The 21,128-nt window shown below is 38.9% G+C and overlaps 1 protein-coding gene across 1 annotated transcript in view; it reads right to left on the bottom strand.

Annotated features, from left to right (window-relative positions):
* Positions 1-7,798: 7,798 nt before the first annotated feature.
* PON3 (paraoxonase 3) overlaps positions 7,799-21,128 on the bottom strand; it is a 29,716-nt gene continuing 16,386 nt past the window's right edge. Inside the window, exons 5-9 of the mRNA XM_049893813.1 lie at positions 15,971-16,097; positions 12,164-12,364; positions 11,091-11,172; positions 10,718-10,846; positions 7,799-8,048 (exon numbers count right to left, since the gene is read on the bottom strand). Of these exons, the coding sequence (XP_049749770.1) occupies positions 7,890-8,048; positions 10,718-10,846; positions 11,091-11,172; positions 12,164-12,364; positions 15,971-16,097 (698 nt within the window). The 3' untranslated portion in view covers positions 7,799-7,889. The remainder of the gene's footprint in view (positions 8,049-10,717; positions 10,847-11,090; positions 11,173-12,163; positions 12,365-15,970; positions 16,098-21,128) is intronic.

The raw sequence follows: 21,128 nt of genomic DNA on the forward strand, positions 1-21,128 counted from the left end.
GTGGAGACTGGAAGAGTTTTAAGGTGCCTAATGGAAACCATGGTGACATAGCAGTTAAGAGCTTGGCTGCTAACGAAAAGATCGGCAGTTCAAATCCACCAATTGCTCTTTGGAAACTCTATGGGGCAGTTCTACTCTGTCCTATAGGGTCACTATGAGTCAGAATCTACTAGATGTCAATGGGTTTGGTTTTGGGTTTGAAATAGTAAAAGCCTAGATTGCCTTGAAGAGACCATTGGTGGAATTATGGACATCGAAGGTAATTCTGGTAAAGGCTCAGAAGGAAGTGAGGAGAGCCGTAATACCAGGGATGGCGCAGATGGCAAGAAGTAGCAGCAGAGAAACAGCAGGAGCAGAACTGGGAGACTGGCATGAGATGGTGTGGGAGCCAAACTATGGAGTAAGAGAATGGGGTGCCTTCTTGATGGAGGCTTTCTGGTGGAGTGGGGTGCCTCTGGGGACTTATTGGTGGAGTTAGGCTTGCCAACCCACAGAGTGAGAGAGCTTATTGCCTTCAGGCAGAGGCTTACTGGTGGGGTTGGTGCTCCAGGCACTAAAGAGCTTTGTAACATTTGCCTGAGCAGGGCAGAGGCTGAGTTGACCCAAGAAGCCTGAGGACCAAGGGGTTGAGAGGACAAGGAACCAGAAAGCAGAAGCTGACGAGATAAGGAACATAGGAAGCACAGCTGCTTAGGTCTCAAAGGGTAGGGCCATGATATCTAGGGTCTCAAAGGGTGGAGCCACAGCCTGCTGGGACTCAAAGAGTGGGGCCACATCCTCCTAGGTTTCAAAGAGTCAGATCTACACCAACTCAGTTCCGGAGTGTAAGGTTACCATTCATAAGTGCCCGGGGCTTGGGGCTGAATCTGCTGCCCAAATCAGAGGGGGTGGGGCTGAAGAATGGGGCCTACCAGGGCAGAGGGGGTAGGGTTGCCACTTAGATGGACTAGGTGAAGCTGAAGCCCAGGGTCAAGGACCCTCCACCCAGAATCCAGAGAGCATGGCCAACACCCAGAGTCTGCAGAGCAGGAGCATTGCCTAGATGATCTCAGAGAACAGAGGATTATTTTCAAGCCTCGAGGCACTCAAATACAACTGGGGGAGAGCTGCCTCCTCAAAGTAGAGTTGACCTTAATGGCATGGATGGAATAAAGTTTCGGGACCTTCATTTGCTGATGTGACATGACTCAAAATGAGAAAAAACAGCTGCAAACATCCATTAATAATCAGAATCTGGAATGTATGAAGTATGAATCTAGGAAAATTGGAAATCATCAAAAATGAAATGGAAGGCATAAACATTGATATCCTAGGCATTAGTGTGCTCAAATGGTCTAGTACTGGCTGTTTTGAATCAGACAATCATATAGTCTACCATGCCGGGAATGACAGCTTGAAGAGGAGTGGCGTAGCATTCATCGTCAAAAAGAACATTTCAAGATCTATCCTGAAGTACAACGCTGTCAGTGATAGGATAATATCCATACACCTACAAGGAAGACCAAACAATACAACTATTATTCAAATTTATGCACCAACTACTAAGGCCAAAGATGAAGAAATTTAAGATTTTTATATGCAATCAGGATGCATTGATAATTAATGGTGATTGGAATATGAAAGTTGGGAATGAAGAAGAAGGATCAATAGTAGGAAAATATGGGCTTGGTGATAGAAACAATGCTACAGATGGCATGGTAGAATTTTGCAAGATCAGGGACTTCTTCATTACAAACACATTTTTTCACCAATATAAACTGCAACTATACACGTGGACCTCACCAGATGGAAAACACATGAATCAAATCAGCTACATCTCTGGAAAGAGATGATGGAAAATCTCAATATCATCAGTCAGAACAAGGCCAGGGGCCAACTGTGGAACAGATCATCAATTGCTCCTATGCAAGTTCAAGTTGAAACTGAAGAAAATCAGAGCAAGTCCATGAGAGCCAAAATAGGATCTTGAGTATATCCCACTTGAATTTAGAGAAGACCATCTCAAGAATAGATTTGATGCATTGAACACTAATGACCAAAGACCAGAGGAGTTGTGGAATCACGTCAAGGACATCAAACATGAAGAAAGCAAGAAGTCACTGAAAAGACAGGAAAGAAAGAAAGAACCAAGATGGATGTCAGAAGAGATTCTGAAACTTGCTCTGGAATGTCAAGCTGCTAAAGCAAAAGGAATAAATGATGAAGTAAAAGAACTGAACAGAAGATTTCAAAGGGCTGCTCGAGAAGACAAAGTAAAGTATTATAATGACATGCGGTGGAGATAGAAAACCAAAAGGAAAGAACAGACTCTGTGTTTCTCAGGCTGAAAGAACTGAAGAAAAACTTCAAGCCTTGAGTTGCAACAGTGAAGGATTCTATGCAGAAAGCATTAAATGACGCAGGAAGCATCAAAAGAAGATGGAAGGAATACACAGAGTCACCATACCAAAAAGAATTAGTCGATGTTCAACCATTTCAAGAGGTAGCATATGATCAGGAACCTACGGTACTGAAGGAAGAAGTCCAAGCTGCACTACACTGGTGAAAAACAAGGCTCCAGGAGCTGAAAGAATATCAATTGAGATGTTTCAACAAATGGGTGCAGTGCTGGAAGTGCTCACTTGTCTATGCCAAGAAATTTGGAAGACAGCTACCTAGCCAACAGACTGGAAGAGATCCATATTTATGATTATTCCCAAGACAGGTGATCCAACCAAATGTGGAAATTATCAAAAAATGTCATTAATATCACACCCAAGTAAAATTTTGCTGAAGATCATTCAAAAATGGCTGCAGCAGTATATCGACTGGGGACTGCCAGAAATTCAGGCCGGATTCAGAAGAGGATGTGGAACCAGGGATAACATTGCTGATGTCAGGTGGATTGTGGCTGAAAGCAGAGAATACCAGAAGGATGTTTACCTGTGTTTTATTGACTATGCAAAGGCATTCCACTGTGTGGATCATAACAAATTATGGATAATATTGCAAAAAATGGGAATTCCAGAACACTTAATTTTGCTCATGAGAAACCTGTACATAGATCAAGAGGCAGTTGTTCGGATAGAACAAGGAAATACAGAGTGGTTTAAAGTCAGGAAAGGTGTGTGTCAGGGTTGTATCCTTTCACCACACCTGTTCAATCTGTATGCTGAGCAAATAATCTGAGAAGCTGGACTATATGAAGAAGAATGGAGCATCAGGATTGGAGGAAGACTCATTAACAACCTGCATTATGCAGATGACACAATCTTGCTTGCTGAAAGTGAAGAGGACTTGAAGCACTTACTAATGAAGATCAAAGACCACAGCCTTGAGTAGGGATTACACCTCAACATAAAGAAAACAAAAATCCTCACAACTGGACCAATAACCCACGTCATGATAAACGGAGAAAAGATTGAAGTTGTCAAGGATTTCATTTTACTTGGATCCACAATCAACAGCCATGGAATCAGCAGTCAAAAAATCAAAAGATGAATTGCCTTGGGCAAAACTGCTGCAAAGGACCTCTTTTAAGTGTTGAAAAGCAAAGATGTCACCTTGAAGACTAAGGTGCACCTGACCTAAGCCATGGTATTTTCAATCACATTGTACACATGTGAAAGCTGGACAATGAATAAGGAAGACTGAAGAAGAATTGATGCCTCTGAATTGTGGTGTTGGTAAAGAATATTGAATACACCATGGACTGTAAAAAGGACCAATAAATCTGTCTTGGAAAAAGTACAATCAGAATGCTCCTTAGAACAAGGATGGCATACATACTTTGGACATGTTGTCAGGTGGGGTCAGTCCCTGGAAAAGGACATCATGCTTGGTAAAGAACAGGGTCAGTGGAACAGGGGAAGACCCTCAATGAGATAGATTGGCACAGTGGCTGCAACAATGGGCTCAAGCATAATGATAGTAAGAATGGCACAGGACCAGGCAGTGTTTGGTTCTGTGCTACACAATGTCACTGTGAGTTGGAACTGACTCGACAGCACGTAACAACAACAACAACAGTGCCCGTTATTCCTTTTTTCCCTCCAATTTCTCCCATGTGTAATGGAGATGTCTACCTTGTGCCTGTTCCACCATTGTACTTTGGAAGCAAATAACTTGCATTCTAGATTTCACAGATGAAGAATTTTGCCCCAGGATAGAATTTGGACCTGGAGTTGATTTAAGACTTTTGGGATGATATGATGGGGCAAATATGTTTTACATGTGGCAAGAGTATGAATTTTGGGGGCCAAAGGGTGAAATGTTTTTACAATTGGGAGGTGTTATGGATTGAATTGTGCCCCCCGAAAATGTGTATCAATTTGGCTAGGCCATGATTCCCAATATTGTGTGTTGTCCACCATTTTGTGATCTGATGTGATTAACCTATGTGTTGTAAATCCTAACCTTTATGATGTGGGTTATGATGTTAATGAGGCAGGATTAGAGGCAGTTATGTTAATGAGACAAGACTCAATCTATAGGATTAGGTTGTATCTTGAGTCAATCTCTTTTGAGATATAAAAGAGAGAATCAAGCAAAGAGGAGAGAGGCCTGATACCACCAAGAAGGAAGTGCTAGAAGCAGAGTGCATTCTTTAGACCCAGGGTCCCTGCACTAAGAAGGTCCTAGACCAGGAAAAGATTGATGACAATGGTCTTTCCCCAGAATCAACAGATAAAGACTTCTCCTGGAGCTGGTGCCCTGAATTTGGACTTCTAGCCTCCTAGACTGTGAAAGAATAAATTTCTATTTGTTAAAACCATCTATCTACTTACAGTATTTCTGTAATAGCAGCACTAAATAACTGAGACAGGAGGTAAGCAGAAGTGATGCGTGTCATTTCTAGCTCTTGGTCTTAAGACATTAGGCATTCTGATCACATCAGAATCACATCAGATAACAAAATGGTGGACAATCACAAAATACCAGGAATTGTGGACTAGCCAAGTTGACCCATTCTTGGGGGACACAATTCAATCCATGACAAGCAGTTTCGCCTTACTCTAATTAATAGAGTAAGTTATGTTTTTTTTCCTAGGAGTTTGTCCTTTTCATAAAGTTTTCAAATTTGTTGAAATAAAGTGGTTCATCAACTTCTTTTTATATTTGTATGTTTATAGCAACTGCGTGTCTCATTTTTCATTTCTGACATTGGTTGTTTGAGCCATCCTTTTTCTTGATAAGTCTCAACAGATGTGTATTCATTTTTATTAATCTTCTTAAAGAATAAACTTTGACTTTGTCCATCTCTCCAGTGTATGTTGATTTTCTGTTTTATTAGGTGTATTAGTTATCATAACAAATTACTCCAAAACTCTGCACCTTAAGACAACCAGAAATTTTTATCATGATACACGGTTTCTGTAAGCAATGTGGATACTGCCTTTTTTTTTTTTTTTCCCTAGCCTTGGAAGTTACACATCATTTCTAGACTACCCTATTGGTTACATGTCAGTCATATATGATGTGGGATAGAACTATGCAAGGACACTAATGGCAGGAAGTAAGGATTACTGTGGGCCATCTCGGAGCTGGTTAATTATCTACATTAAATTTTGCTCTTATCTTTACTATTTTGCTTCTTGAATTTTCTTTGGGTTTATTTTTCTGTTTTTTTCCATGAATTCTAATGAATTTGCTTACTTCTTTAGTATCAGCTTTCTTCTTTTTAGTGCATACATTTAAGAGTATAAATTTCATTCGTGTCAATTTTAGCTGCTTCCTATAAGATTTCCTATATAGGAATTTTTTTATTTTTCACTTAAAATCATTTTTTAATTTCCATTTTCTTCTTTTGACTCACGGGTTATCTAGAATTGTTACTTGATTTCCAAATCTATGGGATTTTCTAAGTTTTTTGAAAAAAAAATTGAGTCCAAGCTTGACTGTATTGTAGTCAGGCAACATATACTGTTATTGAGACTTACTTTATGGACCAGGATATAGTTAATTTTTGTAGATGTTCCCTGTGAACTTGAAAATGTGTATGCTCTATAATTACTTGGCACAAGGTTCTATATAAGTTCATTAGGTCATATTTGTTAATTGTGTGTTTTTAGCATCTGTCCTTACTAATATATTTTTATTTGCTACTTGTATCAATAAACAAGAAATGTGAGATGAACTCCACCATTGCTATAGTCTGTTTGTATTTTTCTCCTCACAATTCTGTCAATTTTTGCTTTATATACTTCAAGGCTGTATTAGAAGTTACATAAAAAACAAAAAATACCTGTTGCCATTCAGTCAATTCTAACTCATAGTGACCCTTTAGGACAGAATTGTTATATCTTCCAGGTAATCTTTTTTTATCCCTGGCAATGCTTTTTCTCTTATGGTCTATTTTGATTGATAAGGATATAACCCACCCTTGGCTGTTTTAAAGTTTTTGAGTTTAATGTCCTGAAGTTCCACCAAGATTTGTCGAGGTGCGGTTTTCTAATTCTCAGCAACATTACTTCAAACATTTTCTCAACCCAATTTTTTCTTTTTAACTTTCTTTCTAGGGGTGCAATTTGCTATTTGCTAGATCTCACTTTAACTTCCATATCTCTTTCAGATTTTCCATCTCTTGGTTTCTCTGTGTTATATTGGGTATAATCTGTTTTGAACTATTTTCATTTCACTAATGATCTCTTCAGCTCTACCTAATCCCTAGTTAAATTCAGTAATTGTGGTTTTTCTTGTATTTTATAGTCCCTTTTAGTGCCCTTGACTCTGAGTTGGAATCAACTCAACAGCACACAACAACTACAAGAGCCCTTGACAACACCCATGATGCTTCTTAAAGATTGACCTCAAAAGGTTAAGAATGAATTCAGGTACCCTTACAATAAAAAAATAAAAAAATAATTTTTTTTTTTACAATAATTAGCCCACATGCATCAGCAAGCCATATCGTTAGGATTGAAAGAGACTTCCCCAACTGCTCATCCTCAGAAGGGAAATAAAAATCACCCAATCTCCCCCTAATAAAAGTCACAAAAAGGGGAGACGGGTGCTTGGGTATACTGAATCCCATTATTGACTTGCTAAAGGTTATCCTGGTTTTTGACCTAGAAAGGAATACATCTATTCATTTTCATTATACTAAGTTTGATTTGGTTCTTAGGCAGGACTTTAGGCTGGAACTGTGTTATTCATTTCTAATTCCTTAGGGCTAAGTCTGTTCAACGTTGCCTAATAAGTATTTTTATTGAATTAACCAGATGAGCAAGTTGAAAACGGTTGAAGATAACTACCCTGAGGCTTCATTCAGATCCAAGAGATTAGCAATACTTGATATACACGTGTCAGTAGAACTACTAACTTATTACAAATGAATAGATACATCCAGCCCTGCTCTACGATAGCCAGCGAAGCTCATCTCTGACAGAGTTCCCAGAATCTGATGCCCTGTGCATCCGTACTCAGAAAGAATGCAAGTTAGAGGAGGGCTTGGACCATCTCGTAACACCAATGCTTGCTTTTATCTGTGGAGCTGAGCACTTGATTAGCAGTTTATGCCCAGCACAACTGGGGAAAGAGGAGAATTGCAAATATTTGAACATTAGCTTCTCTCCTGGACTGCAGGAGGCTCATAATATCACAGTCGTACATGGTAATTTTGCTGTCACACTTACCAAGGGGCTTTAGGTGGGCATGGAGACCTTGCTTACCAAACACCACAACATCTTATTGTAGGAGTGCTAAACAAAGAGTTGAGAGGTTTGGCTTCTGCTTAGACTGTCACTAATTTGACTTGCAATTTGGTAGATATTATGTGTTCTTTTACTTCTATGCATAAAAAAAAAATCCAGACACACGCTTGTTGGTGTTTGTTATTTACTGACAGTTCCAATTTCCATACACTTAGGGGTTTTTTGTTTTTTTTTTTTACTTTCATGAATATCTGGAGTCTAGAGTTCACAGTACAGAGCTCCATGAAATATCGTGCCAATGAGAAGTTTTTCATGATACATGGAAGCCACAGTACTGCCCTGAAGCACAGAGCCATTATTTGCATATACTGTGCTCACCCTGGGCTTCTTGGACAGCACATTCTGGATGCGAAGTACCTGTCAAGAGAAGACATTCATTAGTATACAGTAGGAATACACAGCCATCCAGTAATGCTTTCCTTCCCAAATTCCAGGACTCAATTTTTCAGAGATCAGTAAACTAAAATCTGTATATCTTCAATAGTTTTATCTTATTCTGATTAAAGTACTAATGTCCTAACGATATCTATCTACTAAAGCAAATTGGTTATCTGATATTAGCCAAATCCCTCAAAATATGGTTTATGCAATTTCAATAGTTTCAGGTGTCTCTTATAGAAGGAGGTAAGAGCCAGTGGATGTCCTTATCTAATTATTGAACAGACAATGGCCCTCCCTCTGTAGGAAGGTTCTTGCCTTTGACTGAGTTCCACAGCATGGGGAGGGAAAGATAGGACAAAATAACAAAGATATAATCCAGATACCCAACCAACCCAACTGGGTAATCAGTGGGATGGCAGTCGTCACAGAGCGGGGCCCTCACACCCACAAAGTGGTGAAGGAGTTTAAGGAATAAATACTTTGAAATTCAATCTAACACATCACTGCCTAATACTGTAACTGATCCCCATGGTTAATACACTTTGCTAATTGGTAAATATATAAGAGCTCGTGTTTCCAAGCAGCCTGGATGTAGTTCTCTTAAACAGAACAAAATAGGAATTAAAAATAAAAAAAATTGGAAATTTATGTGTCTATCCCAGACCCAGTGCCCTCGAGTCCATATAAACCAGAAAAACCAAACTCATTGCTGTCGAGACAGTTCTGACTTACAGCAACCCTACAGGAAAGGATAGAACTGCCCCAAAGAGTTTCCAGGGCTGTAAATTTTTATGGAAGTAGACTGCTACATCTTGCTCCCACTGAAGGCTGGTGGGTTATAACCTGCCAGTCTCTTGGTTAGCAGCCAAGCGCTTAACCACTACAACACCAGGGTTCCTATGAGTCTGTGTTGACATTTCTTATTAGAATAGAGGTTTATTTTGTTTTTGTTTTTTGTCTTTAGGAAGATTGTACGCCTTGATTTCAGGTTTTTTTACACAAAGATACTCAAGCTTGGATCTTTGTGTAGAAAACATGAGATTCAACTGAAGTAACGGGTATCAGTGATTTGGAAGTAAGAAGTCTTATTTAAAATATACAAACGATTAAACTTGAAAATAGGTATAAAAAAGGTACTCCAGACTATTAATTTTCAAATCATTCTATAGATCATATTTTCATTTCCTTAAAGCAGACATGAGGAGTCCCTGGGTGGCATAAATGGTTACACACTGGACTACTAACTGAAAGTTTGGCAATTCAAACCCAACCTGTGGTGGCTTTAAAGTAAGGTCTGGTGATCTGCCTCTGAAAGGTCACAGCCTTGAAACCCCTATGAAGCAGTTCTGCTCTGCACACATGGGGTCATATGAGTTGGAATTGATTCTATGGCAACTAACAAAATAAAACAAAAAACATTGTTATTGGGCATTTGGGGGAAAGGTTTATCTATGACTTCTTAAGGCATATTTCTGAGGCAAGGGTAACTTGCTAGCTTAGGGTAGCAATTCTTTGACTCTAGGCTCAGGCTGCACATCTGTTTGTTTTTATATTTTCTGGTGTTCTATTTTTAAGAAGCTATGAGTTATATGTCAATAAAAGTCTTATTTTTTTAACTGAAGAATAGCAATGTTGGAAGCAAAATAAGTACATGTTCTAATTTAGCCACTGGGCCAATTCTTGGCCTAGTATTTGAATCTCAATTTCTCAACTCTCCAAATCTGGGTCCAAACGTTACGGTTTTTTTTTTTTTTTTTCCCCAAATCTTCCCTTCTCAGTGAGGCCTACACTGATCACTATATTTAATCATGGGAACTACCCATTGCCTTGTTCACAGCAATCTTGATCCCCTTTACTCTGCTGTATTATTTTTTTCTATAGACATTATCACCTTCAAACATATCATTTACTTATTTCTTATGTTTATTGTTCATCATCTGTCCCTCCTCCTTAAGAGCAGGTATCTCTGTCCTTTTCCTTTTCTGATATATCCTTAGAACAATGCCTGGTACTTTACAGGTGCTCAATCAATTTTCGTGAATAAATCTCCCAAAGCATATGTGCCAAAAAATTATATCTATGTTTAAATTCATTACAGCTTTTTTTTAAAATCCTAAACTCAATGTCATAGAAAATTCAGTAGTTTATACTATTGTTTTAGAAGAGATATTTTAAATAACACGAATGATACCTTTAATATGAGACGTTAACCAACACCATCATGTATCTTAAGACCTGTAGGCAAAAACTAATTTCATTTTGAGACTATAGTCACTTAAACCCTTTTATCTGAGCTTCATGACTCTCCATTTGCTTAACTGCTAGGCCTGCTCAGAGCCTACATTCTGCCTGGAGATATGATATGGCAACCTAGGTCAGCATAAATAAACAGGATCATGTTTTCCCATTACTGCCAATAACAAGTTAAACTCTTGCAATGAAGGGACGTGCTCTCTGGCACCCACTGGGATTACTTCGGCACCTGGTGGCCATATCTCCCCATCCCACCAAAATCTTTAGTCTTTCCTCATGTAGGTTTGTTCCATTCTAGAACATGAAATATGACCTGCTTAAATTCTCCTGTTACCTCAACAATTTTTTTGTTGCAGGTTTGTGTGTGAGCTGAGAGAAGTATAGGAACTTACTTCTGACCCTGGAGGATCCTCGGGGTTACAGACCAGCAGCTTCATGGCATTAGGATGGCAACCTGCTAAAACATCTCCCGTGGCAGGATCAACAGTTAAGTTATCCACTAAGGTGTTCAACTGTATTACCTTCCAACGAAGAGGAAGTAGTGAAGACATTTTCTTAACTTCCTTCTCTGTACCCCTCCCTCCCACCACCACCTTTTTACTTCAGAAATTGATATTTTTCATGGGCATTTTAGAAGTGAAAGCACAATCTTACTAGCATTCCTGTAAAATCATCATGTTTCCTTCCCTGAAGGAGCACATTCTGAGGTCAAGTGTGGAGCTAATATAAGAAGCCATGTTGTGTGATCAATCAGGGTGCTTTTACCTTCTGTTGAGTTAAACCCCAGTTGTCGTCTCTTTTCATTACATGAATGTTCTTAGCAAATACATCAGCTACATAGACATACCTTTGAAGTAAACAATATTTTCATTTAAACATGCAGTAATGAGAGATGACATTAATTTTAGTTTGGAGAAGAGGCATAAAAATTCACAGTAGTTCAAAGTATCACTGCAACACCTTTCTAAACCACAGTAAGATAATGGAGTGGTATTTTTAATATTCTTGAAATGCTTTAAGTAGGCTTTGAATATGAGATATGACTGTAGAGTAATAAACCTGGTGTTTTTAGATGACATATAGGCTCAATCTCACTACTTTGGAGTCCCACTTTTTTTTTAAGCGAGCGAAGATAAGTGGATCTGTTACCAGGCCATAAGGACCTATAGCTCCAAACACAAGTGCTTGAAAAGAAGTATCTGATGATCATGAAGCTCAGTCACAGTCATTTTTTAAGAGGAAGAATACTTAGAGTTGTTTTCCACAGGGAGCATGTCTGTTCATTATTTCAAAATTACATGTTAATATTCATGGTACTTTTTTTTAATCTTCTATTTTTAAACATTTCTAAAGAGTATTTTCTCTTAAAATTTCCTGCTGCATAAAATAAAGAGTACTTCCTCAGAGAATATTCTGCTGTAAGATATCGGCAAGTCTGTGACTTACACAATCACATGCCTAATCTAAGTTGGGCCTCCCTCTCTAAGAAGAGCTTTTGAGTAACTGAACTTACTATAAGGGTTAAACCCCTTTTAGCCTCATTACAAAGGCAGAGGTATTATACATTTGTTTTCCTCTTCAGTGTGCTAAGTGTGTTGATGCAAGAATTTGGAACAAGGACCTTAGATCCTTGAATCCAAATCCCTCATTTTATTGGGGGAAACTTGAAATTCCAGAGAAAAATGGCTTGCTTAAGATGACACATTTAGTGTGAGCCCTGGGCGAGCCACATATATTGACTACTTAAGCCTAAGAAAGGAGCCATCTGTCTAGGGAAGGAGTCCACTAGAATGTCAATGGCCAAGAGGAAAGGGTGGGAAAATTCTAAGAGAGCTTACTTATTGTCTAGTGAGACAGTGATTCCATTGGCAGAACTAAATCCCTGAGCCACCACTTTTACTTCTTGTGGACTGTAGAAAAGAACATAAGTCCAGTGAAGGTCCAAGACCATCTCTAACAGTGACAGGAAGAAGTTGGTAAAATAGTGGTCTCTGGTGGCATAGAACTGTTCTGGTCCAAGAACCACGATGTCATTCACACTGAAGTGAAAAAAGAAAGAAAGAAAGAAAGAAAAAACCCATGAGGTATTGAAATATTCTGATCATTTGTGAAAATCATTACAATTCTATAAAGACTAATCTGTTCATCAGTTTTAAAAATTATACATGAATTAGTAGGAATTTGGTAAAGTAGGGGGTCAATGAAAAAGAGGAAGACCCTCAATGAGATGGATTGACATGGTGGATACAACAATGGGCTTAAACACAGCAACAATTGTGAGGATGGTGCAGGACTGGGCAGTTTTGTTCTGTTGTACAAAGGGTTGCTATGATTCAGAACTGGCTCAAGGGCACTCAACAACAACAACCCAAACCAAACCAAACCCACTGCTGTCAAGCCAATTCGAATTCACAGTGACCTTATAGGATAGAGTAGAATTGAGCCATACGGTTTCCAAGGCTGCAATCTTTATGGAAGCAGACTGCCACATCTTATCCCAAAGAATGGTTGGTGGGTTTGAACTGCTGACCTTTTGGTTAGCAGGCAAGTGCTTAACTGTTGCACCACCAGGGCTCCTCAACAACAATAACAACAGTAGAATTAAATAATTTCAGAGAAAATGCATGATATTGCATTGCCCTGATGGATTTTCTTTTAAACTTTTATTATTTTATCACTCTTCTCTTCCCCAGCAGTGAGCAAAACATAAATAAACATACAGGTAAACCTCAAACTCCAAAATATGTTGATTTGTAAATGTTAATAATGGTTACCTGTGGTGTCGTTTCTGGTTCTATTTTTTTTGGGGGGAGGGGGAATTTTACTTCTCTATCCCCTTGAAGCTAGGCATAACCATGTGATTTGCTTTGGCCAATGAAATAAAGGGATGTGTGCAGCTTCCAGGTGGAACACTTTAAGAACCAGTGCATGATCCACCGTGTTTCCCTCACTCTGCCACAGAATTCAGCAACTTTGCTGAAGATAGAGGGTGTCATTCTTCTAGGGTCCTAAGTGAGGAAAATATGAAACTGAGTCCCTGAGGCACCCATGTTGGATATGTAGCATAAGTGAGAAAACACAACACAACAAAAACAAAATAAAGCTTTGTAGTTTTGAACCTCTAAGATGTTAGGGTTTTTTTCTTTTCAGTTATTGTAGTATAACCCTGTCCATCCTGACCATTACATTTTCTTTGAGTAGATGGGTGATCTTCTTTCTTATTTATGTTCTTTGATACCATTAAGGTTTTTAAACTAAGCAAGTTTTACTCTTACAACCAATAAAAAACAATAAAGTCATTTCAATTTTGGAAAAAAAAAAAGAGCACAATGACTTGGAAATGTTAAAAAAGGATTAAGCAAGAGGTGAATGGAGAGGTATTGCTTAAAAGGTATTGAGTTTCTGTTAAGAGTGATAAAAACTTTAGAAATGAATAGTGATAATGGTTGTACAACACGGGAAGTTTAATTAATGCCACTGAATTATACATGTGAAAATGGTTGAAATGGTAATTGTTTTGTTATATATATTTCACTGCCACCACAACAAAAAAAGATTAAACATTTTTAGTTTAAATTTTAGGAAAGAAAAAGTTGGGTAAATAAGGAAATACTTTGAGGTTCTGTGGTACAATGACTTTTGCAAGGTCATTGGGCTACTTATTTTCAGGTCTCAGCTTAAATGTCCCTTCCTCCAAATAGTATTCCCTGACACCCTAGATTAAGTGAATTCTCTCACAGTTGGTTCCAACAGCTTGCTGTTCTGCCCTGTTGTGATTTCCTGGTCAATGTGCGTATCTAGGCATCTCTTGAGCACCCTAGATGAAGTGATATTCCCTCACAGTTGCTTCCAGTAGCTCACTGTTCTGCTCCCTTGTGATTGCTTGGTCAATGTGTGTATCCAGGCACCTCCTGAGTACCTCTTCAGATTGTTGCAGCTTCACCTGCCTTGTTCCAGCATCTGTCCTTTGATCAGCTCTATACAGGATCTGACAGACTTCCCACAGATGCAACCTGATAGTACCTTCCCTCATGCTCAGTGTGGGCCTCCTGGCTTCCTTGTTGACATCGAAGCTTAGGGTGCCACAAGATGTGACTTGCACATGTACAACCAGGAATGCAGGGGTTGCAAGGGTCCCTAGAGTTAATGCCCCTTGAGGCAAACTTCTGACTAACAGGAGATGGGGCCAGTGGATAAATTCTTCTCTCTTTCTTATCTTGGCCAGATTGTCCTGAAGTAAGGTTCATTTTGCTTATTAGAGGACAACCCCATGATTTCAATCACTCAATTGCACTAAGAAATGGTTGACCTGATGATACATTTGGTATAGGCTCTTTCCCCTTCCCTGCCTCAGGCTGTTCTCTCATTTCTGCTTTCTGGAATTGTACACCCTAATAAAGTAGTAGGTTAGCCCTGGTGGCATGGTGGTTAAGAGCTATGGCTGCTATCTAAAATGTTTTCCCTTAGGTTGTGCTTTCTGTGGAACTCTTTTTTTTGTGAGGCTATATGTTATTGCATTTGATCCTCGCAATCTACAGTTAGGTGAGTCAGTCACTGAGAGAACCCTACTTTGCTGAGGAAATTCAGACACAGAAATATTGTCTTATTCAGTTTCCCAACCACCCTGGTCCTCACTGCAGCCTCAAACTCAGCACAATGTACCACAGAAGGAGTTCAATAACTTCAATTTCCCTGACTTCTGCTCTCTGCTCTTGTTGTCTCCAAATCCTATGGGGATAAATTCATAAGTGATGTTTAGAAAGAGAGTAAAGGTGGGACAGATCAGCTTCCTTTCCTTTTCTTATATTCCTATCCCATGGAAAGGTCAACCTCCACCGTTTTAGAGCTTATCTTTTAGTATTAAGTCCATTTTATAAAACACAAATTCTTCATTGTTTGTTCCAGCCTTGAAGCAGGCAGTTCATCCATTAAAAACGTATTATTTTTCTGAACACAATAAGAAAGATGTTCAATGTTGAGATAAAAAGCCCCAGTTTGAATTCAGATGAATCTAGGTTTACACTCCAGTTCTGCCACTTACAATTGTGCAACTTGGGCAAGATACTTAACACAGAGCTTCCTTGAGTCTCAATTTACTCATGTCTATTACTACAGGCTGTTGTGAGAACTAAATTAGTATGTTTGGCGTAATGCCTGGGATGCAGTCAATGCTTAATAGATGTGAATTTATATCAGTGCCCATGGACTCTTTTTCAAATCCTACTTTAAAGCTCAAGCGAACAAAGAAATGGCCCATCTGGAGGTTGGTTATAGCACCCAGCAGGTGAAGCTCTCAGAATATAACCTACTAGGACAACTAGAAAAGAGTGTAGGTGTTTAAAGAGTGCCCTATAGTAGGTATTAAGTTGCTGTGGTAAACAGGATGGAATTAAAGTGGGGAATCTAATTGAGCACCTTTATAGGATTAAAATGCTTTCAAAATGTTGGAGAATGTAGGGATATTCAATACTGAATACAGCAATTTCTAGTAAGGTGCTGGGCAGTGTTACCATGGGAACCTTTGGAAAACTTTATTAAAAAATGCTACTAAACAAAAGTTTAAGAAAGCCTGCTGAAGCAAAGAAAACAAAGCACACAGCAGAGGTGCAAAATAAATAGAAGCATAAAATACTTTAATTCCATACTTTCTGAGAAGTTCATGTTTTATAGTTTTCAGGTGTACGAGAGAACGTTGTTGTTCCTCAAATTTAAATATCTCCACTGTGGACTTCATGTGGGGATGATTCACAACATAAAGATACACAGAATGGTCTAAAATGAAAAGAAGGCATAATTTAAAGTTTACTTCTATTGCAACACCATTATTAAACTTGTTGTACAACTTTGCCATTTCCAAGGACTTTTCTCAAACATCTTTCATTTGATACTTAGAGCCCACCTGTTAGGTAAGTCAAGGAAATTCTAGAATCCTCATTTTATTAAGGAAATTAAGGCTCAGAAGGTTAATGACTCCTCAGCCATTTCACTACTACCATGAGGCAAAGCCAAGCCCAGGACGTTTCTGCAATGGTCTCTTCAGCATGACCTGCAAATCCTCTCTCTACAGTGGTGCATAAACATGGATGTGGTTTCCCTGGGTGGCCCTTCAACAAGAGAAGTAGGTGCAAACAAACAAAAATCTGCTGAGAGTTCTTTCTTGTGACAATTGTCTACATTGCAACACAAGTTCAATAAATGTCAAGGCTGTGCAAATACCTTAAAATAAGCAACATTTCCCATCTAGAGAATGAGCTTCTGACACGAGTGAACTACCTGAGGTTGCAATAATAACAACATTTAGTGAACCCAGTGGGTATGGAATGTAAATATGAATGCAAGAGAAAACAAACTAGACAATTCCAGGTATTACCAAACTGAAGAATGTGCATCCATTTGTTTTCATATTGGAACGTGAACTGCTGTGAACAGCATTGAGTACAGTAACCTGGCTTCTCACAGAGCTGTTTTCTGGGTATCAGGAGCTCCAGGCAGGATGATCTCTGGAGTTTTAAAGGACATGGCCCCACCCTCCCACAGTGGGACTTGATCTGTTTTCTTCTTTATTCCTTTCCCTGACACAGTTTCCAAGCATGCAATGGAGCAAGCCCAAGTCCTGATATGCAGAGCTTAGTTCCCTGAAACATATCGGGCAACTTTATGCAAATTAGGGAAAGGTGCTCTTGTAGATTCTGGACTGACCCAGCTTTGTGCCAGGGCCCGGAGTTTGGCAAGCAGAGCAAGGTCTGGACCTCAGCCTCCATGAGTCCCTTCAAGCACGTACTCTGTTGCTGGACACAGACTGAACAAATCATATGTGCTGCCCTGATTTTACGCCTTCAACTCCTGGACCCCTCTTCCATATCAAATATGCCTGGTGAGAATGCTTTTGTCCTCTATATTCTCATCCCACTTCTATTTGTAGGTATAATGTTTTGCCTTATAAATTAGATATTCAACAAAGGAGGGTGACTAATAAATAAAATAAGCTGTCAATAACAACATATTCAACTTGTGAAAGCCTGATTATATATGCCAGAGGGTCAATCTGTAAACAAGTCTCATCTCAGTAAAACAAAAGTAAAAATACAACTAAAAACATCCCTAGCACTATCCTATGCAATGAAACAACCCTAGGTTTATCTGATCATTCATTATACCCACTCAAATAATGCATCTTATGTCTAGTATGGTATCAAGCAAGAAAGTGGTGACTTTCGAATTGTTTAAATAAAGCTTGGAACACAATCCCACCCCTGGAAAGGGCACACTATTCTAATACTGAATCTGGTTCTAATTCTGAATCTGCTATTAACTAACTACTGAAAAGAAGTCCCACTTGAATGTGTTTCTCTACACCTCATTTTCCCCATCAAAAAAAAATTTTTTTTTTATAAAATGGAGTATTAATATCTGTTCTGCCTGTTTCCTGGGGTTCATTCATGTTCATTTAACACATGTTTACAGAGCACCTACTGTGCACCAGATACTGTTCTAGACTCTGAAAATCCAGGAAGGAACAAGTCACATACACCTTTATGGTGCTCATATTCTAGACAGGAAAACAGGGAGGAAGTCATTAGTAAATAAATTAAAAACACAAATTGGAGTGGGGAGATGCCTTCTTTACAGCGTCACTAGCTGAGAGTGACAGTTAAGCTTGGATCTGAAAATGAGAAGGAGCTTGCTATAGAGCAACAGCGGGAGAGAGAAAGAACATTGGTATCTTTTAACAATAAAAAACATTAATTACTATTTTAATGAGTGCTAGAAGGAGAAGTGCCTTGAGAGGGAATATAACAAGGTACATAACCTGGAACCTGGTGAGAAGGCTTCCCTGAGAAGGCAACCTTTTTAGTTGAAGCCTGAATAATGAAGATGTGTAAGCCAGAGGTAGTGGAAAGACATTCCAGGTAGAGGACACAGCAGATTCAAAGGCCCTGAGGCATGAGGCATTTTATAGAACTAAAAGAAATTTAGTGTTGTTGGTCTAGAGAATCAGGTGGAGAACAGTGTCCAGAGAGGCTGGAGAGAGCACACAGAAACAGAAGGTAAGGGTAGAGTCCACAAATCCAGACCATTCTGGAGATTGGGGTATTTATCTACAGAGTAAAGGGAAGCAATATGGAGAATTTTAAGAAGAGAGTAACATGATCAAATCTGCATAAAAATAACTCTGGCTATGAAAATGGACTGAAATGGTATAAAAGGAAGATGGGGAGGTATTTAGGGACCACTGAGGGATCCAGGGGAGACATGACAGGAGCTTGGACTGGCATGGTAACAGTGAAGATGGGAGAAGTGGGTAGACTGAAGGGATATTTGAGAGGTAGGTTGGACAGAACATTGTGACGAGTTGAATGAGTAAGTCAGAGGAGAAGGAAGGTGTCAAGTTTGGTCCCCAGGGTTTTATTTAGAGGAATAAATAAGCTGTTATATATGCAAATGCTTTGTAAACTATAAAGCAATACCTACTTGCTAGGTACAACTATCTTTTAAAGCAGGATTTACTAAGCAAATAAATAGTATATATGCAATTTCAGGGTTTACGGTACCTAATAGAGCAGTATTCAAACATTTTAAAAGCAACCCATTTATTTACAAATGAAAAAAGTCTGTGTTGATTCAGATCAAAGGAATCAAACAAAGATCTGCTGGATAAGTGGACAGAAATAATTATTAATCATTCCATTCTATTCATTAAAATCATTCTCAGCAGAGTTACCGTGTAACTCCAGTATGTACTTGGAGCATTAAAATCCCATTTCTTTAAAAATTCTGAATTTCAACACTCCAATTTGGCTTCCCTTCCTGTCGTAACAATTGTTTTTCTATAAGCTCTACGGACCTGCCCCCCCTCCCAAAAAAAACCAAACCCAGTGCCGTCGAGTCGTGTATTTAAAAATTAAATTAGTCTGGAGTTGTGAACTATGAACAAGTCAAAACTAATATTAGAGATTATTGTTTTAACATGAATGAATCTGGAGGGTATTATGCTGAATGAAATAAGTCAATTACAAAAGGACAAACATTGTATGAGACCACTGTTATAAAAACTCATGAAAAGATTTACACACAAAAAGAAACAATCTTTGATGGTTACGAGGTAGGGAGGGGTGAGGAGGGAAAAATACTAAACAGACAGTAGATGAGTGGTAAGTTTGGTGAAGGGTAAGACAGTACACAATAATGGGGAAGCCAGTACAACTTGACCAAGGCAATGTCATGGAAGCTCCGTAGGCATGCCCAAACTCGCTGAGGGACCAAATTACTGGGCTGAGGGCTATGGGGATGACCATCATCTCTTGAAACATCTAGCTCAACTGGCATAACATAGTTTATAAAGAAAATGTTATACCTTCTACTTAAAAGCTTGTGAGTGGCCATTTAAGATACTACACTGGTGTCACCCTGTCTAGAGCAAGGGAGAATGAAGAAAACCAAAGACACAAAAGAAAGATTAGTCCAAAGGACTAATGGACCACAACTACCACAGCCTCCACCAGACTGGGTCCAGCATAACTAGACGGTGCCTGGCTAGATGGTGCCTGGCTACCATGACCAACTGACCAACAGGGATCACAAAGGAGGGTCCTGGATACACCTGGAGAAAAACGTAGAACATTTTTCTCAAATGCAGAACATTCTAACTCAAAAAAAAAAAAAAGACCAGACTTTCTGGTCTGACAGAGACTGGAGAAACCCCAAGAGTATGGCCCCCAGACACCCTTTTAGTTCAATGATGAAGTCATTCCTGAGGTTTACCCTTCAGCCAGATTAGACAGGCCTATAAAACAAAATGGGACTAAATGGGCACACCAGCCTAGGGGCAAGGACGAGAAGGCAGGAGGGGTCAGGAAAGCTGGCAATGGGGAAACTAAGGTTGAGAAGGGAGAGTGTTGACATGTTGTGGAGTTGGCAACCAATGTCATAAAACAGTATGTGTATTAATTGTTTAATGAAAAGCTTGTTTGCTCTGTAAACCTTCATCTAAAGTACAATTTAAAAAAATTATTGCTTTAAAGGATATATAATGTACTAATAACTATGTTATATTTTCTTTTAATAACAGCTTTGTTAAGATCTAGTTCCTATATCACACAATTCACCCTTTTAAAATGTACAATTTAGTGGTTTTTAATATCATAGTTGTGCAACCATAACCACTATCCAGTTTCAGAACATTTTCATCACCCCAAAAAGAAACCTTTATCCGTTAACTGTTACTCCCCATTCCCTACTTCCCCCAGCCCCTGGCAACCACTCATCTACTTTCTGTCTCTGTGAGCTTCCCAATGTGGACACTTTATATAAATGGAATCATACAATATGTAATCTTTAGTGACTGACTTTTTTCACTTAGCATAGTGTTTCAATGTTCATCCACATTGCAGCATGTCAGTACTTCATTCCTTTTTATTGCCAAATAATATCCCACTATATAGTTATACCATATTTTGTTTATCTACTAGTCAGTTGTTGGGCATCTGAGTTGTTTCTACTTTTTTGGTCATTATGAATAATACTGCTATGAACATTAGTGCAGTTTTCTGTGTGGACATACGTTTTCAATTCTTTGGGTACATACCAACGAGTGGAAATGCTAGGTCACGTGGTAACTATATGTTTCATATTTTGAGGAAGTACCGAGCTGCTTTCCACAGGGTCTGTACCATTTTACATTCCTACCAGCAACATATGAGGATTGCAATTTCTTCACACACTTGCCAACACTTGTTATTGTCTGCCTTTTTTATTATAACCATTCTAGTGGGTGTGCAGTAGTATCTCATTATGGTTTTTATT

This window comes from Elephas maximus, chromosome 8, assembly GCF_024166365.1.
Source record: "Elephas maximus indicus isolate mEleMax1 chromosome 8, mEleMax1 primary haplotype, whole genome shotgun sequence".
NCBI classification, from domain to species: domain Eukaryota; kingdom Metazoa; phylum Chordata; class Mammalia; order Proboscidea; family Elephantidae; genus Elephas; species Elephas maximus.